The 20,489-nt window shown below is 35.8% G+C and overlaps 1 protein-coding gene across 2 annotated transcripts in view; it reads left to right on the plus strand.

The window, feature by feature from the left end:
- The window catches only part of COL4A4 (collagen type IV alpha 4 chain), a 132,315-nt gene that overhangs the window by 102,347 nt on the left and 9,479 nt on the right, over window positions 1-20,489 (plus strand). For both annotated transcript variants that reach the window (XM_051983438.1, XM_051983437.1), the window contains exons 38-44: window positions 2,844-2,915; window positions 5,208-5,336; window positions 5,502-5,615; window positions 6,483-6,638; window positions 9,284-9,391; window positions 11,186-11,194; window positions 14,421-14,549. In XM_051983438.1, coding sequence (XP_051839398.1) covers window positions 2,844-2,915; window positions 5,208-5,336; window positions 5,502-5,615; window positions 6,483-6,638; window positions 9,284-9,391; window positions 11,186-11,194; window positions 14,421-14,549 — 717 coding nt within the window. The remainder of the gene's footprint in view (window positions 1-2,843; window positions 2,916-5,207; window positions 5,337-5,501; window positions 5,616-6,482; window positions 6,639-9,283; window positions 9,392-11,185; window positions 11,195-14,420; window positions 14,550-20,489) is intronic.

Raw genomic sequence — 20,489 nt, forward strand, 5'->3', positions numbered from 1 at the left:
TATTTTTCCAAATGCATGTAAAGATAGTTTTCAACATTCATTTTAAAAAACTTTTTATTTTTAAAACATATACATAGATAATTTTCAACATTCACCCTTGCAAAACCTTGTGTTCTAAATTTTTTTTCTCCCTCCCTTCCCCTCACTCCCTCCCCTAGACAGCAAGTAATCCAATATAACATTCATTTTTGTAAAATTTTGTGTTCCAAATTTTTCTCCCTCCTTTTCTTACCTCCCCTCCAAGACAATAAGTAATCTGATATAGGTTAAACATGTGCAATTCTTTTAAACATATTTCCATATTTGTCATGTAGTGCAAGAAAAATCAGATCAAAAGGGAAAAATCATCAAGAAAGAAAAAAACCAAGCAAACAAACAACAAAAATTATGAAAATTATCTTGCTTCGACCCACATTCAGTTTCCATAGTTCTCTGGGATACAGACAGCATTTTCCATCCCAACTCTATTGGAATTGCCTTGAATCACCACATTGTTGAAAAGAGCCAAGTCCATCACAATTGATGATCAGTGTGATGGGATTTTGTCAGACCTCATCCTTCTTTACTAAATTGCTGCATTTGACACTGTTGACCATCACCCTTTTCTCCTATGCCCTTTCCTCTCTGGGTTTCACTGAAACTATTTTCTTTATTTCTACAGTTAATGTGTCTGTTTCTTATCTGTCTCCTTTGCATGCTCATTATCACGCTTGATGTGTAGATGTTCTCCTAAGGTTCTGTCCTGAGATCTCCTCTTTATTCCCTCTATACTCTGAGTAAACTTCACCAGTTCCTATGGTCTAATTATTATCTTTATGCCGATAACTTAGATTTATTTTTCAGACCCATTTTTCTACCTTGAACTTCAATTTCAAATCACTTATTGGACATTTCAAACTGGGTATCCTGGAGACATCTCAAACTCATCATGTCCAAAACTGAACTCATTTGCTTTCCCACTATAACTCCATTTTTATTGTTGAGTCATTTTTCATTTATATTCAACTCTTTATGTCCCTGTAACCCTCCCCTCTTCAAAATTTCATTATTTTTTGTCAAAGGTATGTCTTCTCTTTGATCATAAACTTGGTATTATCCTTGAATCTTCAGTCTCTCTCAACTCACATATCCAATTCCACAAGATCTAATCTTTCTGTTTCCACCTCCACAATATCTTCTATTTGATCTTTTCTCTTCACTCATATAATTCCCACCTTAATTAAGTCAGTCACTTATCAGCAAGAGCCCAACTTATTGCAGTAGCCTTATAACTGCCCCCCCCCCCACTCCCAAAGCTCTCCCTATTCCAATTCATCTTCCCACTGCTGCCAAAATAATTTTTCTTAAACTCAGATCTGACTGTGGGACTCTCTTATTCAATGAATTTTGGTGGCTCCTTCTTACTTCTAGGAAAGAAAAAAATTCATAATCTTGCTGAATCCCCCTTTTCATCTTTAGGAGACTTGATTTCTCCTGAAATGTCTTTGCTTTCTTCCTGACTTTCCACATCAATACCTTTATACCGGCCATCTTGCATTGCTGGAATACAGCCTATAAGTCACCATTTTCTGTAAGAAGCCTTTCCTGATCCACCTCAACTGCTCCTGCCCTCCTTATTTTCAAATACTCTGTACTTGGTCACTTTATTACTTCCATGCATACTCACCTCCCCCATTATTAAGTAGTAGAAAGATAGTGAGTAGGGATTATTTCCTTATATGTATTCATATCCCAGGTGCCTTTCGTTGCTTAGCGCAAAATCAGGCTTAATAAAGGCTTGCTGATTAATTTGTTAGAGACTCTGATTACATTTTTTGGGGGGAGACAATATGTATTTAATATAGATACATACACACTGAATATATGAAATTTTGGTAAGGAGACAATAGAATCTGGGAGATCAATAAGGGATTTATGTAAGAGGTAACTTCTGAGCTGACCTTTAGAAGAAATTAGCAATTCTTAGAGGTAAAGGGGAGGAAAAAATGCATCCTAAGATGGGGTACAGCTTGTGCCAATGTCCAGAGACAAAAGATGGGATGTTATATTGGTGAACAGCAAGAAAATCAGTCTGACTGAACCACAGAGTATTTGAAAAACTAATATAAAATAAGCTTGGAAAAGTAAGTTAAAACCAGGTTGTGAAAGGCTGTAAAAGACAAGTAGAGAAGAGTATGTGCTTTATCCTAGAGATAATAAATTACTAGCGAGCTACTGATAAGGGGAGGAACATGATCAGAACTGTGATTTAATATTATCACTTTGCCAGCCTCATGAAGGATAGATTGGACAGGGAGGAGACAAAACAAAGCGACGAATTTGGAGGCCATTGCAATTTATCAGCAGAGTGCCAAAAAGCCTGAATTAGGCAGTGGCTGAATCAATGAGAAATAGAACAGAGATAAGAGATTCTTTGGAGGCAGAATCAAGAAGTCTTGGCAATTGTTTGGATATGTGGGCTGACAAAGAAATGTATTGAGGATGTCTCTAATGTTCTTAACCTGGGGTGACTAGAAAGATGGGAGCGCCCATCCAAAAATATAGAAATTCAAAAGATGGATGAATTTGAGGAGGAAAGATAATAATATCTGCTTTGGACATGTTGAATTTGAGATGCCTATAGGACATCTAGCCAAAGGTTTCTAATAGATAGTCGGACTTTAAGCTGTGTTTAATAAAAACATTCATTGACACAGACCTCAAAAAACAATGGATACAGCCTAAGCCCTTTGTTGACCTCTCTCAGTTTTTCTAAGTTTTTTTTTAAGTTGTACCTGCTCACTTATCATTCACTAATATCTAGCTTTTTATTTAGTCTTAATAATGTTTCTTCTTTTTTGAAGGTTCCTCTGGATCACCAGGATTGGATGGCTTGCCTGGACTCAAGGGTCAGAAAGGATTAAAGGGTAGTTCAGGTAAGGGAGGAAAAACCCATAATTATGAGCAATACATAGCATTGCCCTGTATTTGACCATATTAAATGTAATTTCAGTGAGTCTATAATAAGCAACTGTTGTGGGCAATGCAATATACTAGGCGTGGGGACACAAAGATGAATGAAATTATCCATTATTAGACTAAATAATATCATGGCTTAAGTTAATCGTATTATTGTGCCAGAAATAATTATAGGGGGAGATTGTAAATGACCTGCATGAAGGAGCATTTAAAAAAATTGTTAGCCATGAATTTGGAAAAGTTCAGCCCCACTTGAAGCTGTATATTATTAGAGCCTCCTTGAGATTTATTTCCTACCCCAAATGCTCAGTGTAAAATTATTTAAGTAAAACCAGATTTCAAAATTTCATGAACAACAGATTAATGGGAGTTGGGTAGGGTGTTTTGTTTTGTTTTGGTTTTTGCCTTGAAATGAAGTAGCTCTTTTAAGAGGCCACATGGGCCCACTTAGAGCCTTCAGAACCTTCTCCTCCTCCACAGCAATTATAATAACTGCTGCTGCTATACCTGAATAAGTTTCTGTACTTTCATCTCACATGCATGCACACACACACACAAATATACATACTTATGTCTGTGCAGACTATGACAAAACTCACCTTAAGCATTTGTGTTTCAGCTTGTTCCATTATTCTGTAACTGCTTTTGATTAATTGAAAACTTTTTCAAAAAAAAATGGAAGGAAGAAATGAATGAATGAAAGAAGAAAAGAAGGAAAAAGAGAAAAGAAAAAAAGAAGGCAGGCAGGCAGGCATTCTTATCCCTTAACATATGTACAAACATATAATTCTTCCTCATTGTTTAATAAAGTTCATCTCCTCTGTAAAAAAAAAAAAAATTTTTTTTACTGGCCTGTTGAGATTCTACTTAAAGGTTCTACTCTACACAAATGGCATATGTTGAATTTGTTTGCCCCTTTTTCCTCACCAACTTAAAAATATTTTACATCTATATTTTCACAATACATGGGTATAAAGGAGTAAGAGGACTATGGTAATATTGGGTAGGGAGATGAGTAGCTTTAGTTCTTCCTTCTCACCCTGACCACATGATTCTGGACAAATGCTTCAATTTCTTGCTGTTTCAGACAGCTCTCTAAGACTCCAAGTTGCAGATGAGGAGCTGAGCTCCATCAGGAGTTGGATTTTTTTAACTAGGTGATCCCTATACCAGTGAAATCCAGGTCTTGTTCATCTCCAAAATGAGAAGTTGTACTGAGAATAAATCAACAAATACTTATTAAATGCCTACACTGGGCCAGGCACTGAGAAGACAAAGATGATAATGAAAAAAGTCTTTAAAGACTTAGAATCTAGCTGGAGGGAGTAATGTATATGTAATAAGGACAAAAATTATGATGATGACAATTATAATGAAAAATCTTGATGATAAAATGGCTAACATTTATGTAGTGCCTCCTATTTATAAGGCTAAGTGTTCTATAAATAATCTTACTTTATCCTCACAACAATACTGGTAAAAGTACAGACAAAAGAAATATAAAATGATTTGGGGGAGAGGATCCTAGGCTGGAGGTATCAGGAATGGCCTCCTGGAGAAGGAGATGCTTGTGGGACTTGAAGGAAGCAAGTGATTCTGAAAGATGGCCAGGAGAAGGGAGAGCTTTCCAGGTCTGGGAGATAAGTCAATGTAAGGGCAAGAAACCAGGAGACACCATGTATGAGGAGCAGCAAGAAGCCTGATCTATGTAGATCACAGAGTAGATCAAAAATGGGGAGATAGAGCAAGGCGGAAGCCATATTATGAGGGACTTTAAATGTCAAGCAGCAGAGTTTATATTTAGTCTTGAAGAAAATAAGGAACTAATTCAGTTTATTAAAATTCTGTATGTTGATCCTTCAGGTATGTTAATAGTTTTGCCTATTTTTTCTCTCTCTCTTTACCTTTCCTATGTCTTTTCTCTCTCTTTATTTCTCTTTCCCTTCCTCCTGGTTTTTTTTTTCCTGTCTCTCCCCTCTTCCCTTTCTTTCTTTCTTCCCTCTTTACTTCTCTCTGTTTTTCTGTTTCTCTCGGTGTCTTTCCCCACACAAACATACACACATACAAACACAGAGTTATAGATGTATGTTTATATTATATGTATATTTGACTATAGTTTAAGTTTCTAGATATCATAGGCATAAATTACAGTCACAAGGGGAACCATCTCTTCTCTACTGTATGATGATACAGTATGTCATGATGATACTATATGTCATATTTTGTCTTGTTTTGTTTTCTGTATGAAGGCTTAAATGAAGTTGGTCCACCAGGCCAAATGGGACTGCCTGGACTTAAAGGGAAGAAAGGGGAGCCTGGAAGACCTGGAGCTTCTTGTCCAGGTCTTCCTGGAGACAGAGGTCCTCTAGGTCCTCCAGGTAAGAGTCGGTATTCATTCTCTCTATCTCTCTCTCTGCCTCTCTTTTTTTTTCTCTCTCTGTTTCACTATCTCTGTCTCTCTGTCTGAATTTCTGTTTCTCTCTTTGGCAAACATTCTATTGGGTTAGTACATTAATATTTTAACAAACAATCTATTTCTTTAGGCAGACCAGGATTGCCTGGACTTCCTGGTCCTGTGGGAAAAACTCCTGAAGATAAAATTCTTCCCCCTGGTCCTCAGGGAGATCAAGGTCCCCCTGGCCCCGATGGACCAAAAGGTATCAATAGAATTGTGTGTGAGTTCCAACATTAACAATAATGACACCTAGAGTTATTAACCATCTGATTGCTGATCACTTTATAATGCTGCCAGAATACCCCGAAGCACAAAATCACAGCCCTTGTATCAGAAACTTATGACTCAAAGTTACCAGGTATGATCTACCCTTGAAACATCCTGGCAGTACAATCCTGGACAAGTCCCTTAAGTTCTCAGTGTTCCAAACAACTCTCCAAGACTCTAATTTTCAGAATAATTAACAGTCTGATTCTTCTCACCTTACTTTGCAGGTCTTCCCAGGTTTTTCTGACACTATCTCCTTTCTGAATGTGCTTTAGAAATGAAATGATCAACTTTTATCATTTACATTTCACAGTGAGAAAAACTAAACCAGAAAGAGACAAATTAATTTGCTATATGTCACGGGATAATCAGAAATAGAATTTGGGTTCAAATATCCCAAACTTTGGCCTATGTTTTTAGATTTGAGTAGAAAAAGAAGGAGTTGGATATTCATTCTCAATAGCTTTTTTTTTTTGAGTATATTTTATCAATCCTAGGGCAAAAGGTCCACAATCCAAACCAAATTCAAAGAATGTTTATTCTAAAATTAAAGACTGTGAGGGTAAGGGACCCGTTGGTTAGGCTTATATTACCTAAAGATTAAAAAAAATTTGTCTCAACCATTTTTCAATCATAGCAATGTGGAATATCTCTCTTTTACTGTCAGTGTGTTGACTTTAACCCACTAATTCCTTCTTTCTCATGCTTAAAGTCCATCAGATTAATTTTCTTAAGACACTATTTATTAAACTGTCGCCTTATAGTTAGTTCAAAGACCATTTTGTTTATTCCCTTTGGTCAGGTCCCCCTGGACCACCAGGTTTTCCATGCACTTTTGATATCCTGAAAGGAGATCCAGGTGATGATGGTCAACCAGGTTTACCTGGACCACAAGGTCCACGCGGACCTCCAGGAGCCAAAGGCTTTCCAGGATGTGAAGGAAAAGTTGGCCAGAAAGGTATGAATAAAAGTTATCTTTTTCTATGATAAGTAATGAAATTTCACTTTAGCAAGTTTCTAAATCTTTAAATCACAGAACAAATGACAACCTGCATTAATAGAGGGACTTTTCTTCCCAGCATTTCTTTTTTTTTATATCAAGGAAATTACCTAAAACCAAATGCTTTGTTATTGTTCTCTTTGGTGCCCCCAAACTTAGCTCAGTCTTGAAATATTTATTTATATATAAGAATTAGTCTTAGGAATTCTGAGAAAGCATTGCCATTTATTGAAGTACAAGCTGACAGAACCAATCCTGGAGAAAAAGTAACATATTTATATATAACCAATTTGAGCCCTTAAAATTACTGCTAATTTTCTGTATTTTCAAAAAATCATCATGCAAAAAGACTCATTTGGCTACAGCTAAGCAACACACTGGATAGAGGACTAGATCTAGAGATAAGAAAACATCTTCCTGAGTTAAAATCCAGCTTCAGACACTTACTAGCTATGTGACCCTACACAAGTCATTTAACCTTGTTTGCCTCAATTTTCATCTATAAAATGAGCTGGAGAAGAAATGGAAAAACACTCCAGTATCTTTGTCAAGAAAACCCCAAAGTGAGTCAAGAAGAATGAGATATAATTGAAAAAGGACTGGACAATTTTTGTCCCTTCATTTAAAGTTACAATATTTATTTCATTTACTGATAACTTCACTTTTAATATTTAAAAAACTTCTATCCATTCACATTTTATTAAATTATTAGCCTCATATTTTAGAAATGGACCTCATAAATAATATAATACCATTTTACAAAGAACAGAACTCAAAGAGGCTGAATAAGTTGCCCAAATCACATAGTTAATTATTCTAGAGTCAATGCTAAAATCCATATTTTTGGATCCTTAGTCCAATGCACCAAAGTGCTGAATTCTAATAGGAAAAAAATTGATATGGTATATGGGAGTAAATTAAGTTCTTCAGAATTTCTGAATACTTTTAAGAGTTTGTTCACTGGCAGAAGTTGGCCCAAATTACATTTTGGTTATTTGCACTAATAAACAACAATATGCAGTGGGAGTAGGACAGTAATCATTAGAAATAACTGATTTTAATACCCCAATATACTGGATTCACATCAGTATGGATATTCTCTCCAAAGAATAATCTATGCATTCTTCCTCTTCCATTTCAATACTAAAAACTTTATTCATATTATATATATATTTTGAAACTGTGTGGATACCAATGGAACATATAGACTACTCATGAGTTACTCTTCAGCTCTTGCTATATGACTAGCTCATAGTTTTGTTTTTTTTCCCTAGTGACATAGTTCTTTAATGTAGAAATCAACAAAACAAGCTTATTATACAAAACATCCTAGAAATTCTATAAACAATTAAATTTGAAAAGTTGAATCAATTACAAAATACTTTCAAAATCCAAATAGCATTTTTTGTTGTATCTTTTGAAAGAAAGTGAGTTATTATAATTATTGAATTCAATATAATCAATTCAAGATTTAGTGAGAGATTATTTTTATAATAAATATATTAGAAAGGTTGAAGAGATGAATTAGTCATGATTCTTGCATATGATGAATTTTGTCTTTGGTAAGGAAGATAAAAAAATATTCAAACAACCATTTTTGTCATTGCTTAGTCTTTTCAATCATATTTGATAAGACCCCATTTGCGATTATCCTGGCAAAGTACAGAGGTGATTTGCCATTTTCTTTTCCAGCTCACTTTACAGATGAGGAAATTGAGGCAAACAAGGTTAAATGACTTGTGTAGGGTCACATAGCTAGTAAGTGTCTGAGACCAGATTTAAACTCAAGTTTTGATTCTGGGCCCAGCACTCTTATCCCCTGCCCCATCTAGTTATCCTCAAATAATCATGACAAAGCAAAAGGAGAAAGGCAAGGTTATTATAGCAGTAGAATCTTTAGGACTTTGCAACTGATTGATGTGTCCTATTAAAAAATAGTACCACCAAGTACTCTGAATTGTATAACTATATACTAAGTAAACAGCTCATCTAGGATTCCCATTGTTTCTGCAGAATTCTTATAACAAAAATTCTATCTTGCTGTACTGTTTCATTATACAATTTGAATAGCATGTGTCATATTTTGTACATTTTTAATATTTATTTAAAATCTCCACATAAGATCAGGCTCTTGAAATCAATTGAATATAGACAATATTTCCATAATACCAGTAGCACTGATTTAGTACATTTCTTAGAACATCATTGTCTATAAAATCTAAGAATGTTTCCTGTGGTCATCAGTCCACAAATACCTCTCTCTATATTTTTCATCCTCCCCCTTTGCTCCTGTTCTTTGAATGTCTCTAGAGAAAAAACCTTGGACTGCACTGCTCTTACTGTGATTAGTTCTGTCTTGTTGGCTAAACCATCCTTTGTCCTTCTGATTTATTACTGTCTTTCCAACGATCAGAGAATTGGGCTGATTTCATAAGAGAATCTAGTCTTCTCTGCCATAGAAGGAGAAAAAAGCAACTGATGATAAGCTAGATTCATAGACTGATTTTTTATTCCAAGTTAAGCATTCTTGCATTAGGATTTCAAAATTGGTGTTTTATTTATCTCATTTGACTTGGATCTGTTGATTGTCACATTCCTTGTAGGGCCGATGGGATACCCTGGGCCTCCAGGCCCACCTGGATTTCCTGGCCCACCTGGAGATAAAGGTTTGCAAGGATCCCCTGGGAGGCCTGGCCCCCCTGGTCCTCCAGGTAAACTTCATAATAATTTTTATCTGTTTTCAGGCATCAGCTCAGACATGGAGACTTTTGTTTTAACATTTGTGATAACAGTTTCTTATTCTAAAATCACTAGCAAACAAATTAAATGTCTAGGGAATGATGTCTCTTCTGCGTCTAAGTATTATATTTCATATTAAGCCCCCTAACTAATCCTCACGCTCGAGATATTCAAGTATTTACAAATATCCAACTTTGAAATTAACTGCCATCTATCTATATATATCTTGAATGGAAGAATTATTTGCATGTTGTTGTCCATATTAAATATGACCTCCTTGAGACAGCCATCATGCTTTTTCCTTTCTTTGTATTCCCAGACTTAGCATGATTTCTGGCGTAAAATAAGCCCTTAATGAATTCTTGTTGACTGACTGATTTGAATACTATCAAAAGATAAAATCCATTAAATTCAACAAATATTTATTTAATTATTAGTATCTGTCAATGTACTGTATTAGGCTTAACATATTTAAAGATGAAAAATTATATAAAGTCCCTGATATCTAGGTATCTCTCATCTACTGGGCTAAGGAGGGTAAAAGTGGTAGGTAAGATATACCATATACTTAAATATACAAAATTAAGTTTTATAGAAGTAAAGGAAAAGTCTAAACAAAGGAGAATTAAGAGGATCAAATACTTTTTTTGTATGTAGCTGGGGAAGACTTCATGAACAAGCTTCACCTAGGCAAAACTTTGAGGGGATAGAAAGATTCAAATAGGCAAAAATAAGGAAGAAAAGCTTTCTTGGCATGGAAGGCTGGCCTACAGAAATTCAGAGAGGTAGCAAACAGCAATTCAGGATGTATTTTCATATACAACATAGAAGATTCATAAAAAATGTGTTTGTATAATTTGAATGGTAATTGTTAAATTTTAGATACTTTTTACAATATTTCTTTAGCATATATTCTATATATATTAAATATATATATTCTTAGCCTTAAAGTTTACTTCTGCTAAGGAAGAAGTTTTGATGAATTATATTACTGTGCATTGCTTTTGTATATTTTAATAATGTTGTCCACCCCATATATCTGTTGACTTTTCCAGATTTTCTGTTGTATGTGACAATGTATTTTTTAAAGAAATAGGCTTTAGAATGTCCTGAAATAGTCTGGCCATAGGATCAGAATAAGGAAGGAGACAAGGCAAAATGGCAGACACATATGAGAGCTCCAAAAGTACCACGTTCCAGTTCCAGTACTACTCACTTCTGAATCCCTTTGATTCTTGAAATTTGGGAATAATTTCTCCCCAAGATTCTAGATTGTTTTATGATCTCTCCCACATGTGTATAATAATTATGGCCTTAGGTTTTAAAATAAATAATATATGTGTGTGTGTGTGTGTGTGTATACATATATTTAGACACATACACATATTTCTTTTCTTTTCTCTGCATCCCCTAAAAAGCTTAGCAAATAAATGTAAGATTGTCAAATGAGTGCATGTCACCCCATTTCCTCTCAATGGTAAACTGATCCCACTTGCTAGAGAACAGACACCAAATACCTTGTTCAGAAGAATTCTACTTCCCAACTATATCAATTAAAGGGCTGTTGATTGATGGAAATAATATTTCTTTTTTCTTAATTTTTTAAAGAGCTAAATGAAGTAGTCAATGTCTTGTCTTTTTTCATTAATGTTCCAAATGGTAGACTCTCAAACAAGTTCTTGGATATTTGTTGCTAGTATTCTAATTTTTGAATTTAAACTCTCTTTCATGATACATGAAAATATTCCACATGGTCTGACTTCCAGGTTGTCAAGGTGAGTGATGTTCTACATGGGGCACACTTGGTCTCTTGTTTTTCAACTTTTCGTACTCTTTTCATTCTCCACTTATGAGCTAAACTCGAAGGTTTTGTCTTTATTCATGGGTTGTTATAACAGATTTTAATGCTTTAATTTTCATGCTAGTTACAAATATAACAACCTTATATTATAATGTCATCATGGAATCTCATTATAGATCAAGTGGACAGAGATATACATCCAATTTATGCCATTTTGAGTGAGAATTATGTGGATGTGGCTTTGAATCAAATTCTATTTACATATCAGTGGAAGGTCCTTTTATAGTCTCTTCATAGAAATAATTAGAGTATCCCTAAAATAAATAGTGTTAACAACTGGAAAGAATATCCCTTAAGCCCTTTGAAGGAAATATGGCAAGTTTTTCCTCTTCAGTTATTTAATTTGTGAAGACTAACAAATTCCTCAGTATTTTAAAACTTTTTCCATGATTCTTTTTGTATATTTATTCACTTTATGTTTTATTAGGACAAAGGTGGGATTTTAAAAATATCCCTCATATCCTTAACTCCTTTAATTATTTCTCTATAAAAGAAAAGGAAAATACAAGGTTTTTTTATTTTTATTTTTATTTTTTTGGTTCTATTCAGTCCCATGATTATTGGCCACAATGAAATATCCCTGCCCTCTCTGACTTGCAAGCAAATATGAAATGTTTATATGTGCATTTCTCAAATTAACTATTATGGAAAAGGCCCAGAGTATAAACCATCTGTCCAAACCACATAAAAGCACAGTCTGCTTGTATTCTTTGTGGTGAAAGATTGTGCCACATTTTATAAGGGGTTAACTTTCTAACTTTCTTTTAATATTGGCAAGACTTCAGGAGTTTTCTTGGTATTTAACCACTAGAATCACGAATTTGAGTCCATTTTGCACAGCCATATTAAAATCTCGTTTTTGAATAAAGTGTCACTTTAGAAATTATTCAAGATCAAGTAAGACCTAAGAAATGGGCTAAGTGGAATATTTATGTGCTATGACCATAGGAGCAAAAGGTTTGGAGTTGGAAGGAAGGTTAGGGTTTAAGGCAACCCCATATTTGTAAGAGAAAGAAATTAAACTACAAATAGTTGGGAATAATTCAGTGAGCCAGGTTCGAGTCATCATTGTGTCTCTACCACTACTAAGTTATTAGTTTGTCATGCTTGATTAAAGAGATGAGAGACCTTGTGGGATAGTGCATGTAGAGCTGGTCTTGGAATCAGGAAAACATAGGATCAAGTCCATGGTTCTGACAAATGCATATATAAATATGTGATCTTGGGTGCCTCCTGTGCCTCAGACAGCTCTCTAAGACTGTAAACTGGCAAGAGAGAAGTTGTTGATCTTTATCACTGGAGGGACGTTTCATAGTAGAAATTCTCCAGGCTGATAAAATCATAAGTCTGGATCCTTACCTCCTACATTTTATTTTATTATCTATCCATATCTCTATCTATCTATCTATCCATCCATACATACATACATACAATCATCTATCTATCTATCCATCCATCCATCCAATCATCTATCTATCCATCCATCCATCCATCCATCCAATCATTCATCCACCCAGCCATCCATCCATTCAATCATCTATCTCTCTATCCATCCATCCAATCATCCATCCATCCATCCAATCATCCATCCATCTATCTATCTATCCACCCTTCCTTCTTCCCTCCATTCACCACCTAGCTATTTATCAATCTGTACCCTTTCTTTCTTGGTTTCCTTCTTTTTTCTGTCTTTCTGAATTTTTTCATTTCTCTTCCCTCCCTCCCTTCCTTCTCTTCTCTTCCTTCCTTCCTTCCTTCATAACTGGATCTCTATCTTTTCCCAGGTAGAAGTGGAGTGAGCACTTATGGGACTGATCCTACTAATGGTTGACATTGAAGCTTTAATCTGTTATTTTCAATCTGGGCAATTTCACCTATCCCTAGGAAACCTGGGTCTTCCCATTGTTGAGGATTGGTGTTGGATTTAGTACAGACACCTACTCAGCATTAGCTTTATTGAAGCTCAATATTCCTAAACAACAACAACAAAATCCAGCCTTCCTAGTAATAGGGATCATAGGCATTTGCCACTACCTGGCCCCATCTTAAATTTTAACAATAATTATAGTCAGTTTGATAACATCTAAATGATAATTCTGCCTCACATGTGTGCTATACTTTCCACAAAGTTTTTCAAATCCCTTTCCTCTCTTTTATTTGATTCTCATGATGACCATATGAGGTAAGCAAAGGAAACATTATTATCCTAATTTTACAGAATAGGAAACTGGAAGAGGATTGATAACTTCCCTAAGGTAAATCAATAAGGCTTGGTGATGGAATTAGAATCTAGGTTTTCTGATTCTTGGACTAGTAATCTTTCCACGATTGCCTCACAATATATTCTCTTTGAAGGTAACTATTTTTTGTCCTAACAACAAAGATTGCATAACCAATGGATTAAAAACCCCAAACCAAACAAACCCATACCTTATATATTCAATATGTGTCAAAATGGAGTGATTTTCCTTTCTGGTTTTCAATCCTGTTGGAGAATATGAGGACAGAAATGACATTAAAATATTTGTCTTATTAATAAATGAGTTCTATTTTCAGCTGTCTAAAGAAACAAAAAAGGTTTTTTTTTTCCTGAAAACAAAGCAAAACAAAAACAAATAGATAAAGAGATATCTATATTTGTCTACGTATCTATATCCAATTCCCATGACCATTGTTGCCCCTTAGGATACTTGAAGTGGTAAAATAAAGCTTAAAAAAAAGATATTCTAAATGTAATTGAAAAGAAAAAATTTGAGCCTTGAGAGATCTTGAAATTCTCACCCACCAGAATAAATTAAACCATGCAGATGCACCAGTTTCAATTTTACAGTAACGCATTAGGAGGACATTTGAGCCAGCCTTGGGTCGGCCAGATTCTCTCCTACTGCCTCTGGCAGCTGGCGCCACAGTGAAAAGTGGGGAGGACTGGGGCAGGCTCTGAGGGTCACCTAAGTCTTGGAGCCCTAAAGTCTCCCCCTTTTTGAAATACCTCACACGTCTAAATCCATTAGTCAGGCAACTCCTCCATGATGTGTGGAATGTGCTTATTAAATATTGTTTGCTTATTGATAACTAGACAGCAAAGACAGAGCTTGTCTATTTGTATATGGCTTCATGGGAGGATTCCCTTCCATTTTCAGGTGAACCTGGCCCACCTGCAGATACCTCTTCATGCCCCAAAATCCCAGGACTTCCGGGAGTTCCAGGCCCAAGAGGACCAGAAGGGAAGATGGGGTACCCAGGGCAACGAGGTCCTCCAGGCTCACCAGGTATTACTTATTCGAAGACTGCTCGTGATTGTACTGTATCAATCAGAAATGGGGAAACAAAGCATTGAGCTTTGAAGTAACCACAGGAAGAGGGAGCTGGGTGTTCCAGTGGGTAGAACATTAGATTTGGAGGCCCAAAAACAAAATTTCAAATCCCACCTTAGAAGCGTAAAGATCTGTAAACTTGGTCTTCCTCAGTTTCCCCATGTGTAAAAGTGGGATAATAATATCTACCAACCACGTAGGTCAAATGGGAGTTAAATGAAATAATGTATGTAAAATACTTTGAGACCTTGAAGTGGTCCATGGATAATAGATTTAGAGCTAGAAACGATTATAAGGTTTTTATTTTATGGATATGGCTGCTTGATAGTGTAGTGCATAGAGCCCTGGGCCTGGAGTTGCAAGCCTTGCAACTGGGTCAATCACTTAATCTCTGCCTGCCTCATCTGTACAATGGGAATAATGATAGCACTTACCTCCCAGAGTTGTGGTGAAGGTCAAATGAGATAATAATTATAAAGCAATTAGAACAGTTCTTGGCACATGCTACATAAATGCTATATTATCATTGTCATCATTATTATTGCTCAGGGTCCCAAAGCTAGTGAATATTTGAGGTAGCATTTGAACCTAGATTTTCTGGACTCCAGGTCCATTGGGTCTCCCAGTGTAGGTGCAGAAAGCAAGTTCAGTGTTTCATTAGTTATTATTATTATTATTATTGTCATCATCATTATTATCATTGCTATCATCATTATTATTATTCCTAGTTAATGTACTCCCCTAATGACATCTCTTCTACTTTTACTGTGAACTGTTATTTAAACCTGTTGTTTAAACTGTCAAATGCTCAGGTATTATCTCGGCAACTAGATGTCAAGCTCAAGAGAAAAGATTGTTTATTATATAATACTGCCTTCGTCAGAGCCCCATCACTGTGTTTTATGCTTAATAGGTACTCAAAACATATCTGCTGATTTGATTTTGAGAAAAACAACAACACTGTACTTTAGGCTTTACAATTCATTTTTAAATAAGTAATTGAGGAGGTATGGAGTAAAAAAAAAAAGCAATGGGAAGATACAGAGAAGGAAATTTAATTCCATTTTATTTAACAAGTTTTTATTAAGTGCGTGCAGTGGAAAAAGCACTGTGTACTTTGTACCAGAGGTACAAAGACTGAAAAAGAAATATCAATACCCTTGCCTTCAGGGAGTCTATTGGGGAAATAGAGCTCAAGACTGAGTGATTTTTCCTTTCTGGTTTTCAATCCTATTGGAGAGTATGAGGATAGAAATGGAAGAGTGGATCATGCTTTAGACAAGATGCTTCAGTGTTGAATAAAGAAAAAAAAACATATATAGATATGTGTGTGTATGTATGTATGTATACATAGATTTTTTTTATTTTACATAATCTGAAATTTGTAAAATAGTGGCTTCCATGGTACTTTCTTCAACTTCATCCTGAAGCTCAACAATTCCTCTAGGATTGCCATCTCCCAAGGGGTCCTGCTTGCCTTAATTTCCTCCTGCTTCACAGACATGGAGGAAGCAATGAGGGAGTTGAAGGTGATTAATTCAGAGGTTACTGGCGTCCTCAGACTAATTTTCACAGCACAGCCGCCTCCTAATAATCCACATGTGAATTACCCAAATGGGCACCAAGGCCATTTCCGCTTCGGCTTCCCCCGAAGCACAGCTGTGCCTTTGGCTCTATATGGTCCCGAGCCAGCGTCATTGGAAGTGTAACTCAGTTCTATACCACCTGTTTCTCTCATCTTCTCCCCACCCCAAGTGGCTAAGCTGGGATCATCAAGAGATGCCTTTCTCTGCTGGAGCCTCAGCAATATTTGGGAAGCATCCAGTTTTTTTTTCCATTCATTGGGGCCCTTGGGATTTTTATTTGCTGCCCCCCTCCTTCCCTCATCTAAACTATCTGAGCCACATTGCCCATGCATGGACATAGATAATTGGAAGCTTATTAAAGTAACTTCCTTTTCCAACACACAGTGCTAGTGATTAAGCCAAAAGTTGTTTTGTTTTTCTTTTCTTGGAATTCTCTTCTCCCTGTAACTTTCTGATTTTGAAGATGCGTGGAAAAATCTTTTGTTGTTAGTGTAATCAACCATATTCTTGCTTTGTATTTTCAAAACATATGCATGGTTTTCAACATTCACTCTTGCAAAACCTTTTGTTCCAATTTTTTTCCTCCTTCCTTCCATCCACCCTCTCCCCTAGATGGCAAGTAATCCAATATATGTTAGACATGTTAAACAAGAAAAATCATATCAAAAAGAAAGAAAACAAAATGCAAGCAAATAACAACAAAAAGTGAAAATACTATATTGCTATCGATATTCAGTCCCCACAGTCCTCTCTCTGCAACCATATTTTTTCTCCCTGACCAGACTCTGAGTCCAATATGGAATATATCATTTTCATTTCGTTAAGTGAATTTCTGAAGTCCTTTTTTCCCTTTATATACATTGTAGATGTGCCTCTAAAACATAACTGTTTTTATTTATGTACTGAAAATACTTAATGCCTTTAAAATTATATTTATATTGTTTGTTTGAATATCACCTTCATTTATAAATATATCCCTTCCTTCTTTCCCAGCTAAGGAACAATCTCTAGTAAAAAAAAAAAATTAAAAAGAAGGAAAAAAGGCAAACAACACATTATCTGAGTTTGATAGTGAATACAGTGTTCCATGCTCATAATTTCCTACTTCACTAGAGGAAGGGAGATACATTTTTCCTTCTTTTCTCAAGGGCCAAGTATGGATCTTATAATGAGAATGTTCAATTTCAGTTTTGTTTTTTGTTTTTTTTTTTTTTTTTGTTCTTAATGCCTTCAAAGTAGCTACCATTATGGACTCGATCTTTCTTTGAGATTTGGTGGTAGAGTTGGAAAGGAAACAGATGAAGAGTTAAAGGATCTGGATTCAAATCCCAGATCTTTCATCTGGGGTACTTTTTGGCAAGTCCCATGATCTCTCAACCTCAGTTTCTTCATCTGTAAACTGAGGGAAGTGGACCTTAGAAATCCCTTCTGGCCCTAAATTGTTTTGTCCCGTACAGGCGACAATCCTACCATTTTTGCACATTTGTAAGGGAGATCCCAGATGGCTCCAATATACTTTCTCACTCTTACCTTGTAGAATCCCAAATTTCCTTAAAATTTAGCTTAACTGCTGCCTCTCTCCTTGAATCCTTTTCCTTTTTGTAGAATTCGCTAGTCTTCCCCATCACTTCCCCAATGGGCTAATAGCTATTTTGAATATTCTTGTATATATACATATTCTCTCCCCAATCGAATGTAAGCTCCTTGAGGGCAGGGACTGTATCATTTTTAGCTTTATATCCCCAAGACCCAGCGTACTTCTGGAACATATTATTATAATAGCTAACATTTACATAGCATTTACCATGGGCTGGGCTAAATATGAATGATTATTTAGAGATGTGTCATAGACAAATCTTATTAAAAATACCAGTATTAACTATTTTAATATATATAATATTATGAAAATAACATATTTTAATATAATTTTAATAATAATCATAGCTTTTATATAACACTATGTAATGGGCATTACTATTCTAAGTATTTATATTTATTATCTCATTTGATCCTACCAACAACCCTGGGAAGTAGCTACTATTATTAATCTTCATTTGAGAGATGAGCAAACTGAGGCAAATAGGAGGTAAGTATCTTGCTTAAGATCGCAGAGCTAGTTTGAGAATGGATTTGAACTCTGGGCTCCCAGACTGAAGACTTAGTAGCTACCCACTAAATCACCTGGCTAACTTTATGCAGTGGCTGGCACGCAGTAGGTGCTTAATAAATGCTGGTTGGTAGATTGATCCAAGATAGTGTGGATACTTTCAAGACTTTTTCCCTCACTCAATTGTACCTGGGAATTGCTCTCAGTTCCCAGGTGGCCAGAGAAGCTGGGTTATCTGTTCCTATGGTGAAGGAATCTGCTCTCATTTTGAATAGAAAGCTGCTTTCGTGTAAGCTCCTGGATCTGGCAGCTTTCTTTTTGTTTTTGCCCTTCTTTTGAGCCAAGCCACTTGACTCTCTCAAAGAAGATAATCACATGTCACGCAGGATGGTTGCTAAATGTTATTTCACTCTATTAAAAAAAAATCCCAATCCAGACCTTGTCAGTGCCGTGTAAAGATCCCAGCATACAACTTGGATGAACAGGAACCTTTTTCCCTGTCTCTAAGGCAACATCGCAGCCTGACAATTTCTTTCTGTTTTTCCCTGAAGGGAACAAAGCCCACATTATAACATCTGGTGTGGGAACTTTTCCCCAACTCCATAGATAATGAGCTCTTCCAGTATATATACCAGAAAGCCCACCTGCTGCCTGTGCAATAAAACAGGGAAATGGCTCAGGCCCACTTCCCTCTTGGAAATATCCAGAAATATTCTCGTCCTTAAGGTACCATGGGTTGGGCAAAGAAAAACACCAATGCTTGGATAACCTCCAGGGAACCTCCCCTCCTTCCTCCCCACCTTTCAGAATCACAGTAAATGTAAATTTTGCATTAAGTTAGTGCAATGAGCACTTTCTACCAAAATGGCCTTCCTTGCCTTTCTCTCCAATTCTTTGCTTTTACTTCTATGTCTGGAATGAATGCCTTCTCCCTCCCCTCCACTTTAAAGTATCTCTAGCTTCCTTTAAGGTTTAACTCAAACACCACTTTTAGTCTAGTTGTTGTAGGTGATTCCCCTCCCTCTTTCCTAAATTTCTTTTTATTTACTCTGAATATATATTGTATATAGTTACATTCATATATGTGTTTCTTCCCAGCAGAATATAAGCATCTTGAGAGCAGGGAACTTTGTAGCTTCATTGCCAGGAGAAGTACCTTGGAAAAGTGGATAGACAGCTGGTCTGCAAAGTCAGGAAGGCCTGAGACAAATTACTTAACCTCTCAATGCTCTGGTCAACTCTACAAGTCTATACGCTACAGAGAATGTGATGAACTGCATCGATAGAGACTTTCCCCACCTGGAAATTGAAATCACAGGTGTGGAGACTGTTCCTATCCTATTCCATCAGCTAACTCAGTACCTGGCACTTAATGGGCACTTAGGAAATGTTCATTGGATTAAATTGAATAGAATAGATACTCATATAATCTAGGTAAGGGAGAGATTTTTTTTTAACCATGTCTACTAAAAAAGGGGGAGGTATTAAGGAAATAATGTTATAATTTTATTGAGGGGGGCACATTACAATGCCATACAAGGCACTGTACTGACAAAAGAGGAAATTAATATGTTATTATAATTATATATACATATATATATAATTATAAATTAATATAACCCGGACATCCCAAAAAATAAATTCAAAGAAATAAAACAAACAATAGGAGAAAATTCCCAAAAATTGCAGAAGAGATGTTATAGTAGTAGTAGTAGTAGTAACAACAACAACAGTGGTGGTGATGGTGAGATGAGGAGGAAGAAGAGGAGGAGGAGAGAAGAAGGAAAAGGAGAAGTAGTACTACTACTAGAAGTAAAAGTAGTAAAAGAAGTAGTAGTAAGTAGTAATAGTAGAAGTAGGAGTAGAAGAAGAAGAAGCAGTAGGAGTAATAGAAGTAGTAATAGCAGTTAGTAGGAAAAGAATAGTAATAATAGTAGTAGTAGTAGTAATAATAGTTGAAAAAGAAGTAGTAATAATATTAGTTGAAAAAGAAAAAGAAGTAGCAGTAGTTAAAAAAGAAGTGGTAGTAGTAGTTGAAGAAGAAGTAGTAGTAGTTGAAGAAGAAAAAGAAGTAGTAGTTGAAATAGAAGTAGTGAAGAAGAGGAGGAAGAGAAGAAGAAGAAGGTGGAGAGGAAGGTGAGGAAGAGGAAAAAGAAGGAGGAGAAAGAAGGAAGGAAGATATAATTAATAATATCATTAACA

This window comes from Antechinus flavipes, chromosome 3 (genome assembly GCF_016432865.1).
Source record: "Antechinus flavipes isolate AdamAnt ecotype Samford, QLD, Australia chromosome 3, AdamAnt_v2, whole genome shotgun sequence".
NCBI classification, from domain to species: Eukaryota; Metazoa; Chordata; class Mammalia; order Dasyuromorphia; family Dasyuridae; genus Antechinus; species Antechinus flavipes.